This window comes from Petaurus breviceps, unplaced genomic scaffold, assembly GCF_028583685.1.
Source record: "Petaurus breviceps papuanus isolate PSGF00001 unplaced genomic scaffold, PetGlider_PUasm1.0 37, whole genome shotgun sequence".
Taxonomy (NCBI): domain Eukaryota; kingdom Metazoa; phylum Chordata; class Mammalia; order Diprotodontia; family Petauridae; genus Petaurus; species Petaurus breviceps.
The window spans coordinates 79,739,209-79,765,822 of record NW_027186296.1 but is presented as its reverse complement, the minus strand read 5'-3'; the positions used below and the strand labels follow the sequence as shown (position 1 = coordinate 79,765,822).

General features: G+C 37.6%; 1 protein-coding gene across 1 annotated transcript in view; it reads left to right on the top strand.

Annotated features, from left to right (window-relative positions):
• The window catches only part of LOC138168350 (cilia- and flagella-associated protein 43-like), a 180,349-nt gene that overhangs the window by 85,852 nt on the left and 67,883 nt on the right, over positions 1 to 26,614 (top strand). The window contains exons 16-20 of the mRNA XM_069097395.1: positions 1,420 to 1,550; positions 12,900 to 13,047; positions 17,422 to 17,535; positions 23,140 to 23,217; positions 23,943 to 24,068. Coding sequence (XP_068953496.1) covers positions 1,420 to 1,550; positions 12,900 to 13,047; positions 17,422 to 17,535; positions 23,140 to 23,217; positions 23,943 to 24,068 — 597 coding nt within the window. The remainder of the gene's footprint in view (positions 1 to 1,419; positions 1,551 to 12,899; positions 13,048 to 17,421; positions 17,536 to 23,139; positions 23,218 to 23,942; positions 24,069 to 26,614) is intronic.

Sequence of the window (26,614 nt, the reverse complement as noted above, 5' to 3'; positions counted from 1 at the left end):
CTCTCTCTCTCTCTCTCTCTCTCTCTCTCTCTCTCTCTCTCCCTCCCTCTCTCAGAATCTAAGAAGCATAGATTAGGAGGGAGAGCATTCCAGACATGGAGGGAACAGCCAGTGAAAATGTTGAGAGTCGGAAGACAGTGTTCTGTGCAAGGATCATGGTGCACATAGAGGAGAGTAAAGAGTAAAAAGCTGGAAAAGGAAGGAACAATCAGGTTATAAAGGTCTTTGAAAACCAAAATGAGGATTTTGTATTTTATTTTAGAAGTAATAGGGAGCCACAGTAGAGGATCCATTAATAATTTTCAAATAGTAGAGTTATCACATTGATCCATTATGGTGATTACTGAGGCAGCAGCATGAAGAATATATTGGAAAGACAAAGTAAAAAAATTATTATAATAGTTTAGGTAAAAAATGGGGGTCTTAACTAAGGTGGTTGCAATTGGAGTAGAAAGGGAGAGAACAGCTGTAAAAGATACTTTAGAAGTAGAATGGATTAGATGTGCTAGGTGAGAGAAAGTCAAGAGTCAAAGATAAATCTAAGGTTAAAAGCATAGATGAGAGGATAATGGTGCCATCAATCAAAACAGACAGGCTATATGGAAGGGGGAAAAGATTTGGGGGTAAGATGACTTCAGTTTGTGATTTGTTGGCTTTGAAGTTTTGGTGAGATATCCAGGTGGAGACATCTATTAGTTGGAAATATAGGATTGGTACTCTGGGCAGAGGATGGGATGGAGATAAAGATTTGAAAGACCTCTGGATAAGAAAAATTGTTAATGAATCCATGGAGTACATGGGATCACCAAAGGAGACTGTATGCAGAGAGAAAACAAGACAAGAGAAAAGGAGAGGAGGAGGGAAGAGAAAGGGAAGGGGGGCAATAAATATAAACCTCATTCTTCTGATTTCAAGACCATGTTCTTTGTATTACACCATATTGCCGTTCTTTTATCAATTTAGTTTAAGAGCCCTGAGTTGAGAGAGTAGGGTCCTGAGTTTTAGTTCTAGTTATTTTATTCTTGTTGTATAACTTTTAATCAGTTGCTTAAACTTCTTCATGCCTCAATTTTTTTCACACATGCTTTGAGAATAATAACTTCTTTCCCTTTCAGTGCCAGAAATATGTTGTAAAAATCAGCAAAATAGTAAGTATGAAAGACTTTTGAACTATTGGCAGGTTAAGTGCTTAATATATCTAAGTCACTGTCAATATAACAAAACTGTTATGAGCAATTCATTACAAAGATTCAACTATAAGCTCCCAAACTTAAGAATCCAGGTGTTTACTATGATCTGTATTTGCCTGAATAGTCCATGATAATTGGAGAAAAATAAATGTGGATATCATTCCATTAATAAAACACAGTGAAATAGAAACATTTATGCTTTTTTAATACTGTTTCTTTAACCATTCAGGAAATAGTTGCTCAGACTCAATGCCATTCTTACCAGGGACAAGGAATTCAATCACTGGTATTTTCACTTGATGGCCGTTCCATACTAGCAAATGGTAGGGAAGATGGTGTCCTTGTTTGTCTGAGATGGAAGTAAGTAAAGGCTGAGAATATATTATTTGTACAATACTTAACTCCTAATTGTTTGTGCTAATGGATAGGAGCAATGGCATAGATTGTTCCCCAAAAGATAATTCAAAACAGAAGCTATTCAATACTGAAAGGAGTCATTTTTTTTTAGTGGTTCAATTCAACAAACATTTAAAAATGTCTACTATGTTTAAAACATGATATTAGTCCTTGGATTTCTATTTGTAATTGGTTTTCATTGTTCATGAATATACTTAATGTGATTTTGTGAGAAGAGGGAAAAGCCAATGATCTAAATTTTGTTGTGTATGTCCTCTACATTTGAGTCACTTGTCCTCTTATTCTTTCACTAATAGTGACTTCCAAGCTCCAACCTTGTATAATACTGACTACCCTGTCTTACACTACCTGAAGGCCAGCTATGTTACATTTTCATCCTTTGCTCACTGATCTGTAGTATCCTTAAGTGGGGCAGTGTTGAAAGAATCTAGTCTCTTGCCATTGGCTTCAGCGCCCACCAATGGTGTCTCCATAAATTTAGGGGTCCACTGAATGCCAATGCCATTTAACCACAAATTAACAATCATATTGGCTTTCATATAATGAGAACAAACATACAAATATCCCTCAAAAAACCTTTTGTTTGGGTTGGGGGGGGGTATAATCACCTTGCACCACTTCAGTTTTTAGGGAGATTATTAGGTTTACAATTTGCCCAATTTCTAAACAGCAGGCTTAAACCAAGTCCCAAGTTAAAAACCAACCTTGGTCTTAAGTCCAAGTCATTGTGGTTTTTCAGGGCTTCTGTGCTGGGTTAGCTGTAACATTTGGTCTGGAATCCTGCCTCTAAAGTCACCATGGCTTGAGTCAGGGTTTGGTGGGAATTCTCTACCACCTGTACCTAAAATTAAAAGGGACAAACAGAACAAAATCCCTAACTTGATTCTTGGAGCCAGAGTATAAAAGGGAGGAGGAGGAGGAGGTTATCTTCTCACCCAGTTCAGCTTATGAGGTCCATGCTATGGTTAGACAGGACCTTCACTTTTCTGGATGCAGTTGGAATAAGAGACTATCACAGGATGGTAGTTCTTAAAGATGCATCCTATTCTGGTGATATAGCCAATCAAGAATAATGTCTTTTCCCAGAAGCTGGTTCCTAACCTCTCTGATATTATGTTTAAAAATTAAGGTAAACTGGGGTGGCTAGGTGGCGCAGTGAATAGAGTACCGGCCCTGGAGTCAGAAGGACCTGAGTTCAAATCCAGCCTCAGGCACTTTACACACTTACTAGCCGTGTGACTTTGGGCAAGTCACTTAACCCCAATTGCCCTCCAAAAAGCAAAAAAAAAAAAATTAAGGTAAACTGACATTGGTCTGAGCATGATCAGTTTACTAGTTAGGCTAGCAATAACCAATAAATTGGGTCAATGGCCTTTCTCAATTACCAAAGACCCCAAGGTAGGGCTCACCAGGCTCCATCTAGTTTTGGAGAGTACAGTTGGGTAGGTAGGCAACATGAGGGTGGGGATAATATGATTGATTGGAAATTGGGGACAAGTGACTAGCAACCCTCTCCTTCCCTCCTGTAAGTAAAAAATGTTCATTGTTTGAGTTTACCTGCAGGGTTAGAGATAGTAGACCTGATTTCTTTGGATAACAAACTGGACATCCTTGAAGGATAAATTGGTGGTGTAGAGATACTAGACCAGATTGACTCCCTAGTATCCACCTGCATCCCTCAAGGATAAGAGAACAGTGATTAGCAGGAGAACTGAACTTCTAAACTTAGCTCATCAGCAAAGAGATAAAGAAATGTAGTTTGAGCAGTAATATAGAACAATATCAATTTTTCATCACTGATGTGGTTGCTCCAATGTTAAGTGATCTGGGCATGCAGAAAGTAAAGCCCTATTGCACTTGTATTATGCCCACCATCTAGTGCCTTCACTCCTAATTACATATCAAACTATGCTGACTGGGCCCACTACAAATTAGTGCTACGTAATCGCATCTGGGCCCTCATTGTAGCAAGGCAATCCTTGTATATTTCCTAACTAATCTGTTATTCCACTCACCACAGCATCTATATGAAGCCTTTTTATTCCTCTCTAACTCTCCCATGATACTCCTTCATGCCCTTAGCTGAGAACTCTGCTTCATATTTTATTTTTAAAAAATTGAGGCCATTCTCTAAGAGCTCCATCTTATCCCCTCCTCATATCACATCACTTAAATGTTTTCCTGTACTATGCCTTCTTTACCCTTGTCTCACACAAAGAAGTAGTAGCCCTCTTCTTTGCCAAGGTAAACTCCTCTACATTCCATTCCATCAGATTTTTCTTCATCAAATTGCCTCTTCTATCATTCCAACTTTCTCATTCAACTTCAATCTCTTGCTATCAACTGGCTTCTTCTCCACTGCCTATGAACATGCCTGTATCTACCATATCTTTAAAAATCATCATTTGATGCAATCACCATACTATTGTTCTGTATCTCTCCTCCCTTTCATGGCTAAAGTCCTTGAAAAGCCATCTATAATCAGTGTTCTCACTTCCTTTCCTCTTTTATTATATTTCATCTACTTATTCCATGCCTTTTCACTGATTTTCTCCCATGCCTAGAATATTCTCCCTCTTTGCCACCAAATCTTGGTTTCCTTCAAGAGTCAGCTTAAATCCCATCTTCTGCAAGAGAACTTTTCTGTCCCTTACTTCTTTCCTCTGCTCCCATTGCTAGTGACTTTCCTACGAAATTACTTCCTATTCAAACTATATATAACTTCTATGTATTTTGTTTGCATTTTTTATTCCTCTTTAGAATGGGATCTTTTTGAGGGCAGGGATCATGTTTTTGCTTTCCTTGGAGCTTAGTACAGGGCCTGGCACATATTAAGCACTTAAAAAAATCTTATTGACTAACTAACTAGAAAACTCCATTTGTCACTAAACTGAAATAGAGTTGAATAGAGTTATATGACTATTACAGACAACCTTGTTATTCCATTATTTTTAACAGTCCATGTAAAATACCACAGCATTGGCTCAGCTGTGGCAATACAACATTGTTATCAAAATGACTAAATTAAACACAACAACCATATATACTTTATAATTATAGATAGAAATATAAGCTAATTAGTCACCTTGAACCATGGATTCTCAGCCCTTGATGACCCTCGAAGCTTCATGGTTTTCTTTCACCAAAATGGTGATATTTTATAATTTTGAAAAAATGGCCATTACAAACACTTTTATTTTGTTTCACATATTTCAGAAGTAATCTAATTGTTCTTGAAGCTATAGTCTTGACACATCCTAAACTCATCCTAAAAAATCAAATATGACTCAATTTGTTAAATACTTGAATTATTTTTACACCTAACTTTTTTTTGCACAGTAAAACCTTGTTAATTTGGACCTTTCTAATTTGTAAGTTGGATAAATAGGAATATGATTACACTAAAATTTGTTATTTACAGATGAAAGAAATTAAAGAAACCAATATTTTAGAGGACATTCTTAATTTATATGAAAACACATTCTTTTCAAGATCTCTTAAACATGCTCAATTACATGGGAAGTCAGAAAATAATCATTTACTATGTTTCTGCCTTGAATTTTGCAACTCTTGCAGTGGAGAAACCATGGCCCCTTTCTTTAAGGAGCTTATAGTCTAATTGGAAAGACAACACTCATATGAGATAAGCAGCAGTTAGTTACAAGAAGTGAGAAAATCCAATGTTAGTTTTGTAGTTCAGGCAATAATCCTTTAGCAATTTATAATAAGGAAAGAGAAATGCAATTTAGAGCTATCAGGGAAAGCTTCATAAAGGAAATAGATATTAGATGTAGACCCCAACCAGGGGTGGAGCCAAGATGGTGGCATAGAAACAGGAAAATTCTGTGAGCTCCCCCCACAGCCACCTCAAATACCTATAAAATATGACTCTAAACAAATTTTAGAGCTACAGAACCCACAAAATGACCGAGAAACAAATCTCCTGCTGAAGGTAGCCTGGCAGGCCTACAGGAAGGGTCCATCTCAGCACACTGGGAGCCAAGCCCAGCCCTGCATGAGCTGTGTTTTTTTTGAGGGGGGGTTTGCCCCTTTTTTTGGAGGGCAATTGGGGTTGACTTGCCCAAAGTCACATGGCTAGTTTTTTGTGTTAAGTGTCTGAGGCCAGATTTGAACTCAGGTCCTCCTGACTTCAGGGCTGCTACTCTATTCACTGCACTACCTAGCAACCCCTAAAGCACTCTTTTTTTTGCTTTTTTGAGGGCAATTGGGGTCAAGTGACTTGCCCAAAGTCACACAGCTAGTAAGTGTGTCAAGTGTCTGAGGCTGGATTTGAACTCAGGTCCTCCTGACTCCAGGGCCAGTGCTCTATTCACTTGTAATAATAATGGAATTTAAAGATCCCCCTGTATTGGCTTGGTTTTTGGATTGATTATGTTAAAACCCAGAGCTTGTGAATCCCACTTGTGGGATGGACTTGTTGATGTGAAAAGAGAGTACTGAACTGGGAGGAGCTGGTGACGTAAATTTAGAGAGACACAAGCAAAGAGAGAGGCAGAAGAACTTTTTGGAAGCAGCACCTTGGAGGCAGAGAGACACAGAGAGGATTGCTGAGGGCCAGTTTGAATTGCCCAGGACTTTTGAGAGCTGCCACCCAGAGCTGCCAAGGACTGAGGAGACATGGCTGTTATTCTGGTACTTTGTCTGTTTTGATATTGTTCTGCCAGATTTGTTCACTGGTGAAAGACAGTCCTGTTGTTGCAGAGGTTCTGGACGATGAACAAATCGTGATGAAAAAAGTTTGTTCTGAACAAATGAATGTACTTTACTTATGATTGGAAACTAATCTCCATTTGAGAAGAGGGGCTTTGTGGTTGACTAAATGAATGTATAGCCTAGGAGTGGAGTAGTACTTAGAAGAGTGTCTTTGGGATTGACTAAATTAATTATAATGTCCACGGGGGGAGTAGTACTTGGAGATTATTGAATTATACTTCATGGATGCTGTATTTTGAATTATGCTATATTTTGATTCTCTCTGTTCTTAATTTTTCACTGAATAAAATGGAGAGCACCTATGCTGGTATTTTGAACCTTGGGAAGTTGCCTTTGCTTGGCATTACATCACTGCACCACAACCCCTGTGAGCTGTGGTTTTAGCCCCCGGGCAGTCCTAACCAATGACGGCCTGAGCAGACTTCAGGAGAGTGAATCACCAGCAGCTCTGGTGGTTTCCATACTTATCGACCCATAAACACCAAAGACAAAGTAAAAGGTCAATGTGGAACTCTGTTGGAACTGAGGGGGAGATGCAAGAGCATGGTCTGGCCCCTGCCCTGGGGTGAGAAACAGCAGAGACACGGCAGCTATAGAGCCACGGTGTGGCTGTGTCCAGAGCTCCTAGCCTGCAGATTGTAGGGGGACCAAGAGACCATTCAGAGGGTAATCCTTGCTTTAACCTGCTTGGATCTGGATTGCTGTCTTGGGTGGAGGTCCTAGGGTGTGTGGCCAGTGGGCCAGACCTTGTGAGGGCTTCAGAGAGGGCACCCAACTAATAGATCTGGCAGCTGCGAAAACCCCAGCAATCTGAGACAAAGCTCTCCTCTCTGGTAGCAGAGTTCTACCATGGCAAAGAGCTCAAAAGTCAAGTAATTATCTGGCAACATGAGCAAGCAGAGAAAGCAAAGCAAGCACAGCAATCAAACCTTAGATTCCTTTTTTGGGGACGAAAAGGATCAAAGCATGGAACAGGAAGAAGACAATGAAGTCAGAACTCCTGCACCAAAAACTTCCAAGAAAAATATGAATTGGTTACAGGCTGTGGAGGAGCTCAAGAAGGATTCTGAAAGGAAAAATTGGGAAGAGAAATGAGAGTGATGCAAGAAAATCATGAAAAGTAAGTCAACAACCTGACTGAAGAAAATAACACCTTAAAAATAGACTAACTCAAATGGCAAAAGGGGCCCAAAAAGCCAATGAGGAGAAGAATGCCTTAGATATAGACCCCCACCTTTAAAGAAGTAGGATGTGGATTTGTAATGGAGAAGGCAAGAAAATCAGATGAACAAAGGCATTTTTTGACTGTGAAGAGGGAGGTACATGTTGACTGGATTGAATGGTTTGCACAATATTGTTACTAATCCAAATAGTTTTCAAGAAAAAAAAACTAAAGAAAAAAGGAACTGCTATACTTCTGAGAAAATGGAGAGTATAACTCTCAGAAATTATACTTCCCAAAAGGAAAACTACCAAAACCCAACAAAATAATTTTTAAAATAGATCAAAGAAATGAACAAACAAAATAACAACTCCAATACTATAAAATTATTGTGTATCAAAAGAAGCAGAGATAAAATTGCCAGAAACTGTACCAAAACAAATTATCAGTAGCATCCATCACAAAATTAAAGAGAGAAGGAATGCACCAGGAAACAGTTCCTCACTTAGAGCTCTTTGGAGAATTGTAACGATAGTCAGGTCACCCAGTGAAGTAGTGTCTGCTTTTATTTAGAACCAACAGTTGCTTGCCATAGAGGATACTTTGCTGTAGAATACGTTATCTGGACATTGACTCAGAGTGCATAAATGCCAGAAAAACCAGCATAATTCGCCCATTTGGCCCAGCCTTCCATTCTATGGAAAAGTTAAAAGAGGTGATAAAAGCTGGAGTGAGTGTAGTTCATCTAAATTTCTCCCATGAAAGTCATTAGTGTTAGGCAGAAAGCATTACAAATGGGAAAAAGACACAGAATGTTTTATTTCTAACCACATCTTCTACTGGCCTGTTGCTATAGCACTTGGCACTAAAGGACTGGAGATCCAAACTAGATTAATTTGGAGTAGTGACACTGCTGAAGTGGAGGTGAAGCAGAATGGCACTCTCAAAATAACCTGAAATGACGCCTATGTGTAAAAGTATGATAAGAGTATTCTGTGAGGGGCAGCTAGGTGGCTCAGCGAGTAAGAGCACCGGCCCCAGTGTCAGGATGACCTGGAGATCGAATCTGGGCTCAGATACTTAGCACCACACCCAGAAATAACTGGCCATGTAACCTTGAACAAGTTACTCAACCCCAATTGCTTAAAAAAAAAAAGAGAGAGCATTCTGTGGGCAAACTATATAAAACATTTTCAAGGTGGTAGAAATTAGCAGCAAAATCCTTATGGGTGATGGGCTCACTCCTCTGCTTGTGAAAGAGAAAGATAAATATTTCATTGTGACTGATGTGGAACATGGTGGCACTTTGGGCAGCAGGAAGGATGTGAACCTAGAATTTGTAGACTTACCTGCTGTGTGTGAGAAGGATAAAAGATATCTGTAATTTGGAATCGAGCAAGACATATATATATATATATATATGGAATTTCCATCTTTCAAATAAAAAGTAACTGATATTCATGCAGTCAAAGCTTCTGGGAGAAAGAGGAAAGAACATTAAGCTCATCGGCAAGATTGAGAAGTATGAAGAACTCTGAAGATTTGGGGAGATCTTGGAAACCATTGATGACATCATGGTGTGTGTGTGTGTGTGTGTGTGTGTGTGTGTGTGTGTGTGTGTGTGTGTGTGTGTGTAGAACTAGGGTTTTATATCTCAGTAGAAAAGGTCTCCATTACTCAGAAAAATAATGATTTAAAGGTGTAATTTAACTGGGAATCCTGTTATACGTTCCACTCAGATACTAGAGAACTTGATTAAGAAATAATGCACCACATAGATTGAAGACAATTACATGACTGATTCTGTCTTGGATAGAGCTGACTGTATTCTGCTGTCTTGGGAGACTGTTAAAGGAGACTACCCAGTAAGTAGAAGCTGTAAGAATACCCCAATTAATTTTTGAGAGTCAGAGGTCACCATCTTTCACTCTCAGTTTGAGAAGCTTTGCTGCCTGTCCTCTGAACTCAAGGACCCCACTGAAGCTATTGCCAAGATACTGCAGGGAAGCCTTTAAGTGTAACAGTGTTAATGGGGCCATTATCCTCACTAGATTTCCTCCCCATATCTCAAAGTTCTGCTCACTAGGTAGCCAGGTGCCATCCTCAGGCTCCTATTACTCATAGTGCTCAGGCTCATCTGTACCAATGCATTTTTCCTGCACTGTGCAGTTTCTCCATGAGTCACAGGCCAAAGATGTAGACTTTGAGGTTAATTTTGACCTTGAAGTTGACAGAATTCATGACTTCATCAAGAAAGGTGATGTGATCATTGTACTGACAGGTTGGCATCCAGGTCCAGGCTTCACCAACATTATGCATGTGCTGCTAGTTACATAAAAGGGTATTTGGAGACCTCTTCATTCCATCACCATTCCCTCCCTACTCCTGCCTGTATCCAGTAGACCAGCAACTGCTGTGGTGTTGTACATTTGTGGCTACTAGTGGATTTAGACTGCTAAGGCATCAGAAAAGAAAGACTAAAGTCTCTTCTTAAAGAACCTTTATATTAGAACTTTCTCTCCTTCCCACCTAGAAATATTGATATTAGTTTAGCATACCTTTGGTGGTATAAAAATTTAGAGCAGCCTTAGCTTTACCTGGAGATTCGGTACCCTTTGCAGAATCATCTCTGATATTAGGGATAAAGGTAACACAATCTGTATTAGGTTTTAAGTTTATTTAGACATCCTTTCTATATACAAAGTATGCAGCACCTTTAGTCCCTCCAAATTTTCATTGTCTCTGAGTCCCTATATCATCCTAACCAGAACTACTCTCCTTTCCGCACTCCCACAATATAAATGAAAGTGTCATGGTTTTATAAACTAAGATAAAATCAAACAGAATCTAGATTTTGCTGCTATAAGCCAGTGCATTTTAGTGAATAATGGGAAATTCAGCAATGATGACGTCCTTTGGGAGGGAGAGGATTCTAGTAGTAAAACACTTTTTTTTTTTCCAATTGGGGAGCCTTATATCAAAAGAGAATTCTGCCTGGAATAGCCCTTAATGTCTCAGGTTATATATCTTAATATACTCCTTACCATACCTAATTCTCAGGCTTTCACATTATCAGTAGCCTGGTTTCTCCAAGACTTGTCTTCCTATTCTGGAATAAGCCCACACTCTTCTTATACTGTATCTGACTGTAAAATACATTATTTGTCAATAAACAAAAGCTAATGGAAAAAAGGAAACAAAGGTAGAATTTGCTTAAAATAATTTAAAATTGCTCAAAGAAGAGTTCTAAGCAATGAAAAAATGTTGCAGACTAAAAGAAGGAGAGATGAAATTGCCAGAAGCAAACTGTAGCATCAGAAACAAAGCTAAAATTTGTTGAATATAGTATAAAATGGATAGTAAGCATGTTAAAGGAATTTAATATGATATCAAAATAAAAATATTAAGTAATAGTAAGAACATTATGTTATAAAATAGAAGAAATTAATGCTAGTAGAAACAAAATTATGATGGAACTCAACTGTTCAGAAATATTTTTGTAAAACATAAAAAAATCCAGTGGATTAAATGAAGCATAGACTTGGGTTCTTAAGGAAAGAATGATGGAAATAGAGGAAGCAGCAGACCAAATATGGAAAATGACTCAATCACAAATTTTGAAAGTTTGCAGTCAAAAGTGGCAGATAAAAAGATCACGAAATTTAGAAGTAGAAGTGACTTTAGAGATCATCTAGTCCAATACCTCATTTTACAGATGAGGAAATTGAGGCTCAAGAAAGATGAAATTATTTCCTTTGACTCTAAAATCCAGCTCTCTTTCCATTTATCATAATCTGGAAAAAAATAGTTATTTTTAAGGTACAATGTTGTTGATATATTTTGTTTTTATTCAACCTTCAATAGCTAACTTGGCTCTTCCTCTACCCTTTCCAAAGAGCCAACCCTTAAAACAAAGAATTAAGAAAAAAAAACTTCATTAAAACTAACCGACATATCAAACTATACAGAAGAAAATAATAAATTTTATATTCAAGGAATTTTTATATAATAAAACATCTTGTCAATATTTAATATTTTACAATAATATGTATTAATAATGTTGGACTGAAATTTTATATATCTGCCTTACCTTTGTCAGGTTTGACAATCAAAACCGTATTAGCCTCTTTGAATTATATTCTTTATACTTGTGAAAATAGCTTATATAGTATAGGTATTATTTGTTCTCTGTATAGAATAATTAACATGTGAATCCATCTGTTATTGGTGCCTTTATTTGGCAGTTTTAATTAATAGTATTAACTTATAGGGGTGGCTAGGTGGCGTAGTGAGTAAGAGTGCTGCCCCGGAGTCAGGAGAACCCGGGATCAGTTCTGGCCTCAGATACTTAACACCCACACAAAATAACTGGCCATGTAATCTTGGGCAAGTTACTTAACTCCAATTGCTTTTTTAAAAAAATAGTATTAACTTACTATTATTAAGAAAATTAATAAAAAATTAATTTCATTTGAAGAAATTAAAGATTATTTAAGGTTACCTATTTCCTGCTTTATCTATAGGTATTCTGTGTTTTTGTAAATTTTTAAAAATTTATTCATATTTTCGGTATTGTTGGTATAAAGGAATGAAATAAATGAAATAATAAAATAATTAATAAATAAAATAAAAGTAATGAAATAAAGGTATTGAGTCATAGGTTAGGTTCATATCCTTTATATTAAATATATAATTATATATAACTTATTTAATAACAATGGGCAGAGAATTTAAAATTATAAAATATTAGTGAGATCGTGGAGAGATAATCCTTTTGGTAGTGATGCAACCTTTTTAGAAAACAATACAGAATTATGCAGTGTTTGACAAAATTATTCATTCCCTTTGATCTAGTAAATTCAATTTTAGGACTATATATTAAGCATGTTATTGACATGAAAAAAGACTCATCTGTGCAAAAATATTAAATGCAGTTTTGTGTGGTAAAGGGCTGAAGACAACACATTTGTACAATGATTGGGAAATGGCTAAACAAACTGTAAGGAATGTAATGGAACATTCATGCAGCATTAGAAATGACAGCTATGTAGAATACTAAGAAATATTGGAAGACATAAAATGATAGAATGAAGAAAGTATAAGAAGGAATAATATGCAAACTCACTATAATCATAAAAATGATAGAAATGAAATTCAAAAATATGAAAGTAAAAGAAAAGAAAGCTACATTTTTGTTATTTTGTTAGCATTATGATTGAGTTTTAAAATTATACATAATAATTTATAATTTATGTAAGAAATAAATGTAAGTGATTTTTGTATTTTATTAGTAAATGGCTATCTGTTCAGTGAGGGTGTATAAAGGGCAAAATGGATTTTTGACATGATTTTGTAATTCTCTTGTGTGCTGATTTATGTTCTGTTTCATTTAACAGAAAGATAACTGAATCTCTAGCTCAAGAAGCTGCACAGCATTTTCAGACCTTTCTAGACATTCTGAAGAGCAGCATTGCAAAGGAAAATTCAGCCTTGGTAGACCTGAGAGCAAGCCAGCTCAGTTTGGATTTAGCCTCTAGACAATCAGTTGAGTTACTATATAGATTTTTTTAAAAACCTACAATAATCTGTTTTTAGTTATATTACTCAAGTTACTGTGTCTTTGAGTTTTAAGTATTACTGTATCTTTGTGCAATGATCCAGTCTTTTTAAGAAGACAGTTCAAGATGCCTTTTCCATTGTGTTTAGTGAGAGATTATTTCTAACTTTTCTGACACCCATAAGAAAAATGCTAAATCTGAACAAATTTAAATTATAGTACAGTGAAATGTACTTGAACTCAGAAAAAAATTTCAAAATTATGAAAAATTATAACAATAGAACATTTAACATACTAAAACTTTGTTATATAAGCTTCTCCATGCCTTTCTGTCAAATTTATTATTTTGAGAAAATGTGGCTTGAAGTCCAATAAGAGTAAAACTGAGAATATAATTTACTTCTAATTGTCATGTGAAAAGTCATCTTACATCCTTACTTAGTGTAGTATTAACAAATGTTTGCAATTTACTCTAACTTATGATACAACATTGAAAATTTGAGGCAGTTATTTCGATAATTCAGACCAGAAGGCAACCATGGAGGTGACCATTATTAAAAACATATATTATGTATCTCCGTGCATTTGGTATTATGACACCAACTCTTACTATATGCTTGGTGTATCATTCGTAAAATCACAAAATACCTGGAGCTAAATTTTCTCATCTATAAAATGGGGAAGTTGGAATAGATGGCCTCTCCAAGGTTCCTTTCAACTTGAAATCAATGATCCTCTGATTTTATCCTGAGTTGTATATAAACATTTAAGTGGCCTTTTATGACTTTATATATGAAACCAAGAGCCAACAGATTAAGGTAGATTATTAAGGACATAAAAATAAATTGATATGGTATATAAGTGAAAGGTAGCATAACATATAGTCTAAATGTTAGGTATATTTAACAATATATTAACAATATAAAGCCTATAATATAGTCTAATCACTGTGCTAAGCCACGAGGATAAAAAAATGGGTGAAACTAGTCCCTTTTCTTAAGATGCTAATATTCTAATAGGGGAGACAGTATGTATATAAATAGGTATATGCAAAATACATATACTGTAAATACAAGGTAACTTTAGATAGAAAGGTGCTAGCATCTGGGATGCTGAGGAAAGAATTCTTCATATAATGGCATTTTAATTGAATTTTTTAAAGAATGCCAAAGAATCTTAAGAGACATTAGATGAGGAGGAAGAGCATTGCAGGAATAGGGGAGAGCCAGTTCAAAGGCATGAAGGTAGAAGATGGAGCATTGCATGTGAGGAACAGTGAGTAGGCCATTGTAGCTGGACCATAGAGTGCATGGATGGGGAGTAATCTCTAAAAAGAATAGAAAGATAGTATGTGGCTAGCTTTTAAAGAGCTTTAAATACCAAACTGAGGAGATTCTATTTAATCATAAGAGGGAGCCACTTGAGTTTACTGAGTAGAGAAGTGGCATGCTTAGACTTGTGCTAAACCACTTTGGCAGTTGTGTAGAGAATTGATTAGAAAGGGAAGAAAAAAGAGAGACCAATTATGAGGCTATTGCTGTAGTTCTAAGTGAAAGGCAAAGAAAGAAGACCTGAACTGGAATGGTAGCTTTGTGAGTAGAGGGAAGGGAAGGCATATGAGGGATATTGTGGAGATAGGAACAAGGTGACAATTGATTGGATGTGGTGACTGAAAGTGAGGAGAAAAGAAAGACATGGAGGCTGGGAATCTTAAATGACTAGAAAAATGTTGATGCATTCAACGTTAATAAGAAAGTTCAGAAAACAGGTGGGTTTGGGGTGAAAATAATGAGTTCTGATTTGCATATATTGAAATATCCATGAGACATTTAATTTGAAAAGGCCAATAGGCAGTTGGTGATATGGAAATCAGGAGAGAAAGTGGGCTAGATATTTGGATCAAGGAGTCATCTGTACAAAAATTATAATTAGACCAGTGAGAGATAAGGTCACCAAATTAAGAGTATTTAGAAAGAAAAAGGAGAGAGGTTCCAGGATAGATGGTTGGGGGGATATTCTCAGTTAGTGGGTATAACTTGAATGAAAATCAGCCAAGAAGACTGAGAAGGAATGGTGAGATAGATAGGAGAATCAATAGCGAGCAATGTCAGGGGCAGCTAGCTGGCCCAGTGGATAGGACACTGGCTCTGGAGTCAGGAGGACCTGAGTTCAAATATGACCTCAGACACTTGACACTTAACCAGCTGTGTGACTCTGGGCAAGTCACTTAACCTTGAATGCCTTGCCAGAGAGAGAGAGCGCAATGTCACAAAAACCCAGAGAGGAGAGAGTATGCAGTAGATGGTCAGTAGTGTCAAATGCTACAGAGAGGTCGAGAAGAATAAGGGTTGAAAAAAGATCCGTAGATTTAGCTGTTAAGGAATCACTGGTAACTCAAGAAAGAACAGTTTCAGTTGAATGATAAAGTCAGAAGTCAGATTATGGAGAGTTTAGACACATTTTCTGTAGACATCTTTTCCCAAAAAGTGTATATTAGAGGTGAAAAATAGAATGATGGGTAGAAGAGATAGTAGAATTAATGAGGCTTTGTATTTTTAAAGATGGTATAGACTTCAGCATGTTTGCATGTGACAGGGAAGGTACCATTAGATAGAAATTAAAGATTATCAAGAAGAGAGGATGATTCTGGAGGGCAATCTCTTTGGGAAGGCAGGAGGGGATAAAATCTAGGTAATGTGGAAGAAGATTGGCCTTAGCAAGAAAACCAACCTCTTCAAGAGACTGGAATGAGAGAGGAGAGAATGTGTGATGATGTCAGGCAGATCTGAGATGAAGAGGAGAGAAAATTAAAAATGTCTGCAGCAAAAAGCTTTAATTTTTTCAATGAAGATTGAGGTCCTTAGTTGAGATGGTGGGTATGCCTTGGGAGGTTTAAGGAAAGAGGGGAAAGTTTAGAATAGCTAGTATGGTTAATGGTATAGAGAATCAACTAGAAAGGTTGCCTTGCTATAGTGACAACCAATTGAGATTAAGTAACAAATTCACAATGAACCCGGTAAGCATGATTTTGTAACTTTTCAGCTCTATGTCATGTGGATAGGAGTAAAGGAGGCAGAAGATGGGAGTAAATCCTGGGTTGGGATTTGGAAAAATGTGATCCATGATAGGACAAAAGATCAAAGTCTTCAAGAGTAGAGAGTAGTGTAGAATTGAACTGGCTCACCAAGGAGTTGAGATTAGGTGGGTTAATGGCCTGGTACTGAGGGATAGAAGTCACAGTGAGGACAAAGAATGAGTTTAGCAGTATTAAGGCATAGAGAGTAATGGAAAAATAAAATTTTATGAGAGGATAAAGGAATTTTGGATCTTGTGAGCATGAAAGTGGAACATTTTGTGGTTGACAGCAAGATGACCATTCCTATATGTAGCAGAGGTAGAGTACTGGAAGACATCATGGGAACCGAGCAGTTTGAGGAGTTTGGAAGTTAGAGTTTTTGAGGGAATATCAACATTTATGTTGAAGGTACCCTAGCAAGAGGATAGGAGTTGAGGAGTTGAGTTGAAGAGGGAGACTATGAACCATTCAGTCAGTCAATAACCATTTATTAAGTATGTACTATGTGTCAGGTGCTATGCTAAGTACTGAGGACACAAAAGAGTTCCTGCTGCCAGGGAGCTCAGGATCGAATGGAGGAGAAAACATGCGAACAACCATGTACATAGATACATACAAGATATATTGGAGATAATCAATAGAATGAAGGCATTAGAATGAAGGGGGAATCAGGGGTTATGACATTCAATAGAATGAACATCAGAAGAGTTTGCTGAATGATGGTAGTAGAACAAGAACCTGAAAGTGGCAATAGGGAGCAAAGAACATTGATTTCCTTATCAGGATCCATGAATCTGGGGGGTGAAAGTAGAAAGAATCATACAAGATTCTGTATCATATAGGGGAAACCAGATTTCAGTCAGTTTCGGATATAAGGAGCAAGAGATGAAAAGATATCTAAAGTTTGGGGAAATTTGTTAATTAAAGAGCAGAAGTTCCAAAGAATATACAGTGAAAGGGAGAGGCAGCTCTGCAATAAGAAGCTGAAGGAATCAGGTTAAAGTATTTGGGAATAAGGGAGTAGATAGTATCAGTTGGAGAGGGAAATTTGTTCATCAACAGTAGGGTTTAGTATCACTAGAATAAGAATTAGTTCAGGCAGAATGTAATGTACTTATTGAAAAGGGATTCATGTGAATTGCATGTCAAAAAGTAATCATATCTCCAAAGGTATCAAGAAAGCTTTATGATGTAGGGGTTTTAGATGTTTCTTTAATGATGGGATAGGGACAGTTTGATATATTAGAGGTTCAATTTAATATAAATATCCATCCTTTTTTCCGAGGCTTTTCATAAATGGAAATCAAGTGTAGACTCTTTTTCACAAGATGAATATTCAGGAATTACCGATGGAGCCAATGAACAAGAAATTTCCTGGCTAGAAAAGAAAAACCTTGAGGTATGTATATATGTATACATACATACCTACATAATTGTGTGTGTTTTCATATATATAAAAAGAGAGAGAGAGAGGCAACTAGGTGATGCAGTGGATAGAGTTCCTGACCTGGAGTCAGAAAGACTTGATGGTCTCAGACACTTACTAATTGTGTTACTCTGGACAAGTCATTTAACCCCTATTTGCCTCAGTTTCCTTAAATGTAAAATGGGGATAATAATAGCACCTACCTCCTAGGTTGTGAGAATAAAATTAGAAAATATATGTAAAGCACTTAATACAGTGTCTATCACATAGTAGGCATTATATAAATGTTGATTTATCATCATCATCTTTATTTTGTAGTTATAGTTTTATAGTTGATGGCAGAGACAGGATAAGAAATTTATGCATCCTTTCATAACACTTTAAAATTGTACCTCATTATAACACATAATTACAATGTATTACTGTCCACTAGTGGCTCTTAACCTTTAATGCCATCTGTAGTCTTCCCAACCCATGTGCTCCACGTCATCAATCTTTTCAACTGACTTGGGCCTACCACATTTGCTCACAGTGAGGTCAGACCTCAAATATTTTTTAAAATTTATTTTTAGTTTTCAACACTCATTTCCACAATATTTTGAGTTACAAATTTTCTCCCCATATTTCTCCTATACCCATCCCAAGATGGCAAGCCTACTGAATATCCCTTCCCCCAATCTGTTCTCTCTTATATCCTCCCTATTCCCCCTCTAACTTTGTAGTAGGGCAAAATAGATTTCTATACCCCAGTGCCTGTATATCTTATTTCCAAGTTGCATGTAAAAAACATTTTTTTAACATTTGTTTTTAAAACTTTGATTTCCAGATTCTTTCCTTTCTTCCCTCCTCACCCACCCCCACTGGGGAGACAAGCAATTCAATATAGGTTGTACACGTGTAATTACTCAAAACATTTCCAAAGTAGTTACATTGTGAAAGACTAACCATATTTGCCTCCATCCTATCCTGCCCCCCACTTATTCTATTTTCTGCTTTGACCCTGTCCCTTTTCAAAAGTGTGTGCCTCTAACTACCCTCTCTCCCACTCTGCCCTCCCTTCTATCATCCCCTCTCTTATCCCCTTCCCCCTACTTTCCTGTAAGGTAAGATACCTAATTGAGTATGTATGTTATTCCGTCCTTAAGCAAAATTCAATGAGAGTGAGGTTGACCCATTCCCTTTCACCTACCTACTCTTCCCCTCCATTGTAACAGTTTTCTCTTGCCTTTTCTTTATGAGATAATTTACCCTATTCTATCTCTCCCTTTCTCCTTCTCTCATTATATTCCTCTCTCACCTCTTAATTTTATTTTTTAGATATCATCCCTTCCTATTCAACTGATCCTGTGCCCTCTGTCTATGTATACATGTACACACATACACACACACTCACATATGTTTACACACACATACACCCTACTATACTACTATCCTCATACTGAGAAAAGTCTCATGAGTTACAATTATCATTTTTCCATGTAGGATTATAAATAGTTCAGTATTAATAAGTTCCTTATGATTTCTTTTTTCTGTTTACCTTTTCATGCTTCTCTTGCTTCTTGTATTTGAAAGTCAAATTGTCTGTTCAGCTCTGACTTTTTCATCAAGAACTTGAAAGTCCTCTATTTCATTTAATGACCATGTTTTCCCCTTAAGTATTATACTCAGTTTTGCTGGGTAGATGATTCTTGGTTTTAATCCTAGCTCCTTTGACCTCCAGAATATCATATTCTAAGCTCTTCCATCTCTTAATGTAGAAGCTGCTAGATCTTGTGTTATCCTGATTATGGATACTCAATATTGTTTCTTCCTGACAGCTTGTAATATTTTCTCCTTGACCTGGGAATTCTGAAATTTGGCTATAATATTCCTAGGAGTTTTCTTTTGGGGATCTTTTTCAAGAGGAAATTGGTGAATTCTTTCAATTTCTATTTTGCCCTCTGGTTCTAGAATTTCAGAGCAATTTTCCTTGAGAATTTCTTGAAGGATGGTTTCTAGGCTCTTTTTTATCATATCTTTCAGGTAGTCCAATAATTTTTAAATTATCTCTCCTGGGTCTATTTTCTAGGTTAGTGGTTTTTCCAATGAGATTTTTCACATTGCTTTCTACTTTTTCATTTGTTTGGATCTGTTTTGTAGTATGTTGATTTCTCATGAAGTCATTAGCTTCCATTTGCTCCAATCTAATTTTGAAGGAATCATTCTTTTCGGTGAGTTTTTGAAAGTCCTTTTCCATATGGACAATTCAACTTTTTAAGGCATTCTTCTCATTGTCTATTCGGGTCTCGTTTGCCATTTGAGTTAGTCTATTTTTAAGTGTTATTTTCTTCAGTATTTTTTGGGTCTCCTTTAGCAGACAGTTGACTTGCTTTTCATGATTTTCTTGCATCATTCTCATTTCTCTTCCTAATTTTTCCTCCATATCTCTTACTTGATTTTCAAAATCCTTGAGCTCCTCCATGGCCTGTGATCAGTTCATATTTTTCTTAGAGGCTTTTGATGCAGGAGTTTTGACTTTGTTGACTTCTTCTGGTTCCATGTTTTGATCGTTTTTGTCCCCAAAAAAGGATTCCATGATCTTATTGTGCTTCCTCTGCTTGCTCATGCTGCCAGCCAATTACTTGACTTTTGAGTTCTTTGCCATGGTAGAACTCTGCTTCCAGAGTGGACAGAGCTGTGTCCCAAAATGCTGGGGTTTTCACAAATGTCGTCAGAGATCTGAGGAGGGTGCCCTCTCTACGCCCACCACAAGTTCTGGCACACTGGCATTTCTTACCCCAGGACCACCACCCAAGACCGTGATCCGGATCCAAGCAGGTCAAAGAAAGAGTGATTACCCTCTGAATGGTCACTTGGTCCCCCTATAGTCTGCAGGCCAGGAGCTCCTGAGGCAGCTACGTGGCAGCAGCTGCATCCACAGTGCCTCTGCCACCTCTCACCCTGGGGGCAGGGGCCAGACCTTGCTTTTCCATCACTTGGTTCCAACAGAGTTCCCCACTGACTTTTTACTTTCTTTGATGTTTATGGGTTGAGAAGTCTGGAAAACACCACAGCTGCTGGTGATTCACTCTCCTGCAGGCTGCTCTGACCAGTCTGTGCCACTGGTTAGGGCCATCCTGGGGTCTGGTCATGAGTGGTTCATGCAGAACTGTGCTTGGTTTCCAGCGTGGTGCGATAGACTAGGAGCCTGCCAGGCTGCCTTCAGTGGGAGATTTGTTTCTCTCTGTCACTTTGTGGGTTCTGTAGCTCTAAAATTTGCTTAGAGTCATATTTTACAAGTATTGGGGGTAGTTCGAGTGGGAGTTCAGTCAAGTTCCTGCTTTTACTCCACCATCTTGGCTCCACCCTCAGATCTCAAATTTTACCATCACTTATAACACTGGCATTGCTATCATCGTAAATTCTGAAAATTTCTTCTGTAATCATAGGCATCTGTCTTTCCATTTCTTTTTTTTTCTTCATCCTCCTAAAGCATCATCTCACTTTTCTCCTGTCATAGTCTTGTCTCTACAGCTGACCTGTTCAACTATGCATTCTTATATACCCCCTTGCTCCCTTGCCTTATCATTATTTCTATCCTGCAAGTTCTCAATACTGGGTTCTACCCACCATCTGCCTTTACTCCTTCTCTCAAGTTGCTGAAAGAAAACCTGTAACAGTGCTAACTATATCCAATATAAATTTGTGTTGTATCAGCATAATCTCATCAATAACCTCACTGTTCCATGGAAATCTTTTTATTCATCCCTCATTGATTGATTTTCACACTTCCCACAGCAACTTTTCCAACCTCCTCTCCTTTTTTTGCCTTTTGGAGGGCAATTGGGGTTAAGTAACTTTCCCAAGGTTACACAGCTAGTTTTTGTGTGTGGGTGTTAAGTATCTGAGGCCAGAACCAAACTTGGGTTCTCCTGACTCTGGGGCCCGCACTTTACTCACTGGGCCATCTAGCCACCCCACTTCTCTCTTTCTTTAAGCCCTTTACATTACCTCCATCCTCACTTATTCCTAGTATTTATCTCACCTTATTGAAAAAATCAAGGCCATTCACAATGAACTCTCTCTTCTATCATGGTTTTCACTTTCAAAGTTCCTCTATGCCTTCACCTATCTTTTCCTCATTTGTTACAGCCATAAGTGGCCCCCACATCTCCTTGTCAGGGCCAACTTTTCCCCTAGTATCCTTGATCCCAATCTCTTGTTTACCCAGTGATGCCTATAAAGATACAACCATTCTTATAATTTCTTGAGTATGAAAAAGAATTCATTTGGTACACCAAGGTGCTGTTCTAAAAGCACTCTTCCAATAAGGTATTTTTCACTATAATTTCAAAATTATACAAGAGTCCTTATTAAGATAACAATAGAGATAACATTGTTTGATGATCCTGAGACCATTAATATAATGTGAGGTATAAAAAAATGGGAGATTCATACTTGCCAAAGAAATTTACCATTACTTATAGAGATTTAGCACAAAGTTCAAGTTAAGGAGGGATTCTGTCTTACAGAAGCTTCTGTTTGCAGATTAATAGAGACCCTAGAACATGGTAGTGACTCCTAGAAAAAAAATACAAAACCACTTTTAAAATATTGAGCCTACCTATCCACATAGAAGTTCATGAAGAATTCTTGTTGTCCAGACTATAATGTGGTTAACAAGTAATTTATAGAGCATATCTATGGACATAGCAAATTATGAGTGAATTAGGCTCAGGATTAAAAAGGAAGGGACCAGACTAATTTGTCATTGGAAAATTTAAAAATTACATAAGCTGATGTGAAACTTCCTCAGGAAATGAAGGTCTGTCTTTTAAAAATCAATAAGATATTCTACCATTTTTTTAATATGGCAGCAAAAAACAAAACATCTTCTCTGAAGAATTTAAAGGGCAATGGTGAGATGCACAGTGGGTGTGAGAAGGCTTCAGTATATTACAAATAAGGAATTATGGCAATGTTCTATATTCAATCCCCTCCCTGATCTATCTTCCACCCAACTGTGAAAGTGATTTTCCTAAAGCACAAATCTGAACATTTCATTTATCTGTTTAGGTAACTATAGTAATTTCCTATTTCTAAAAATCTAACAAACAATTTACCTGCTCACCTATTCATTTTAATTTACCTCGACATGGTGTAATTTCATAGGATCATAGATTTATAGCCATAGGGGAAGTAGAGATCATCTGGAGTCTCCCACTATAGCTTTCTTAAGATGAGACGGAGAGAGGTCACACAGGTAATGAGCAGCAGAGCCACAGTCTTTGCGTACATATTCAGGGCTCTCTCCATGGGAACACTGCCTCCTAAATTTCACTTTTAAATTTCCCTCTGTACAATAACGACCATGTGCCTATGTCAAAGCTGTGTTTTTACTCTCTTTCACCACTATTGGAAGAACACAAATAGAGAGAGGTAAGTTGTCATGATGATTCTTTTACACCTTCAGTTTATAATCTCATTCATTTCTGTGTACCCCTTTCTTTAGAATTATTCTTTTAAAAAATATACCTTGTATTCATTTTGGGGGTCATTCTTGCTTTTTTTCTAAGTATTGCATTTGTTACATTTCAGGCTGTTAGAAAAGAGGTTAAAGAATTTGGTGAAAAAAAGAGAGAGCTAAAAAAAGGAATCAGAAACCTGGTTAAAACTGTAAGTGTTGTGACTCATACTCCAATATTGTGCCTGCAATCTCACAAGATCTGTCCTGCTGAATTTTAGATGATAGGCATGTAGAGTTTATGATTTCTTTTCCTACTCTGCCTGCGAGTTCACTCTTCTGCTCTGTTCTAGTAAGTTAGTTACCACACATGCTCAGCCCAAAACCTGACACACTTGACAGTAAATATCAATGATGAGGGAAGAACAAAGCAAAATATGTAGGAAAATGAAAAATGGTTAGATCTTTATTATTTAAGGGAATTTTGTGAAATAAATGTTACATTTTTTGGGTTCTCTTCAGTGTGTCTGATGTAGTAAAAGTTCTTTTTAAACATTTTTTTTCTTTTTGAAGGGGGCAAGGCAGGGAAATTGGGGTTGTGACTTGCTCAAGGTCACACAGCTATTAAGTGGTAAATGTCTGAGGCTGGATTTGAATTCAGGTCCTCCTGACTCCAGGGCTCGTGCTCTATTCACTACACCACCTAGCCACCCTGGTAGTACAAGTTTAAAGAGAACAGATAGATGATAATAGAATGTGCTCTGAAATGAGAAGTAGTTGTAATCACCAACCTGGGAACAGCCTCAAGTAACTAGTGATTCAGCCCAATAAAACCCCATGATCATGGTGAATAGGAACACTGTGTATGGACTCAAGGAAAGAACTCTAAAGCTGAAATTGTTTACTTATCACCACCATTTTCTGTATTTTCATTCAGATAGAGGAAATGCTAGAGGAAAATAACTTGGCACCTCAGATTGCACAACTAGAACAAAAAGAATTTACTCTGGATGTTGAAGAAATGAAAAAACTTTTTGTTGAAAATGATAAAGAAATAGCAAAGGTATAGGAAAATTTACTTGAAGCATCATTGTTTTATAATTATAGACATGATCAAGAAAGGAGGAAGGAGCAAAATGAGTTTTCCAACATAATAAGAAAAAATGTGTGCATAAATGGGATCTAAAAATAACAATTTTATTCATTCTCTCTACTCCCCCACCATCTTCTTGACAGCTGCTTTGCCACATGAACCCTCTGCCCCTTCCAGTTCTGGAATCATAATCAATACAGTACTGTTAGTGTTACTGGGAAAGGATGTGTTAATCTATTCCCCTATGGCTCTATTCACCTTCCCTGTAAGTGATTAACAAATGCTTGTTGACTGACTGACTAAAACTCTAAGTTATAAACTATAAAACCTCTCCGTGGCCACCACTCCTTAGCTGTGTTATGTAAACTCCTACAGGACAGTAACTATCTTTACTTTTTCCCCCCTATGTCCCCAGGGCATAGCACAGTAGTTGGCTCCTATTTAAATTTTTTTTTCATTCATTCAAATATTTACCAGGAATCTACTATGGGCATAATAAGGGGAATTATAAATAAGAATAAAATATGTTGTCTTTTGGAAGCACCAGATCCTGGGCTGCATGTAACAGGACAGGTCAGAAGGATGGAAACCCTGGGGGAGAAGGGACCATTCCATCTTAGAATATGTAATTAAGAAGGAGAAGAAAGCAGGGAAAAGTCTGAAGTGTTCAGAGAAAAGTTAGGCAGAATTCCATGGACTAAAAAGTCAGCCTGTCAGGGATGAGAAACTTTTAAGAATGAAATTCTGAAGTCACAAAGGCAAATAATTCCAATGAGGAAGAAAAGCTAGAGCTGTCCGAAGAGACCTTTATGAATGTACAAAGAAAGGCCTATAAAACTTAGACTTTTAAGAGTATGTACTGAACACCAAAAAATTTTTTAAAAAAAAGAGCATTCACTCTACTGCAAGAAAGGAGTCAGGAGACCTTAAACTGTGAGTGATCTGAGGCAAGTGAGGAAATTTTAAAGGCAACCAGAGAGGGGACCATTTCCTCTGTCTTTTTTCAATGTCTGGAAAAGAAGATCAAAGAGGGAATAGGACCATTGTCTTCTAAGGCGAAACTAGGAGCAGTGGGTAGAGGCTGCAAAGAGATGAATTTAGGTTTGGTGTCAGGAAAAACTTCCCAACAATGAGAGCTATGGCAAAAAGGACTGGGCTGCCCCAGGTGGTAAATGAGCTAAACAGAACAAGGCTAATCTCTCTTTCTGGAATGGTAGAAGACTGGAATGGTAGGAAGGGGCCAGGTTGTGAAAGGGCTTCTTTAAAAGCCATTAAAATGTATCAAGGGACTCAGGTACAAAAGCGATCAGATCTGCTCTTGAAGAAGATCCCTTTGACAGTAAGTAGAGGGGAAGCTGAAATGAGGAGTGTCTTAAGGCAGGGCTTTTGAAATAGTCTAGATGTGAGTTAATGAAAGCCTACTTCATGGTGCTGGCAGTGTGAATGGGAGAGAAAGGGAGGTGGTGAAACTCAGAGTTTGCATCCAGGAAGGGCAGCAAAGTGGTACAGTGGTACAGAGCACCAGACCTGGAATCAGGAAGATCTGAGTTCAAATCCAGCTTCACACACTCAGTAGCTGTGTGACCTTAGTCATCTAACCCCATTTGCCTCAGTTTTCTCATCTGTAAAATGAGCTGGAGAAGGAAATGGCAAACCACTCCAGCATCTCTGCCAAGAAAATCCCGAATGAGGTCATAAAGAAGTAGACATGACTGAAGTGACTGAAAAGGGGAAGACAGGAACATAAAGGGGCAGCTGTTGGCAGGAGTTGGGTGGGAGGTGGGACAGACCTGACTAGGGTCTGTCTTGACTCATCAATTGTACATAAAACCATTTAGCATTGATGAGTCAATTGATGAGTCAATCCGAGGAAGGTAGGGGGGAAGGAGACAATCTGGTTTAGTTGTTCCACTTGTAGGAGGGAGGGGGACAGAGAAATAGAGGAAGGGAGAGAGAGATGATATTACAAGAATTGAAGTCCTTTATCATTATTATCTCATACCTCTGTGCCAGGCTAGTGATCTATTGCCCGAAGAGAAAATTGCTTTCCTTTTTCCTTGTGCTGACCTGTACTTAAATATTTTCAACTATGCCTTCTCACTCTGATTATTGTACTTCATATGCATATCCTTTTTAGTGTATAATGCTATCCACTTTTCCTCCCTTTTCCCTATAATAATGTTTTATTTGAAAAAAGAATATGCCCATCCAGAGCCATTGTTTTGAGATTTTATTAATGGGGTTCGGATTCGCACCTACAAATGACAGTCTCAAATCGTTGAAAGTGAAAGTAATTTATTTAGGGGCAAAAGCAAGGGATTTTCCAGCGATAGCAGAAACACCAGACAAGTATACAAAATAGCACACACACACAGAAATATTATCCGTAATAGAGAAAGCCAAGAGAAAGAAAACATCACCGATCCAGGGGAGCACCAGCTCTTCCAACAGCGGCTGGGGGATCCCGGAACTGCAGCCTCAGAGTCCGGATCGGGAGAGTCCCAGGCAGAGCGTCC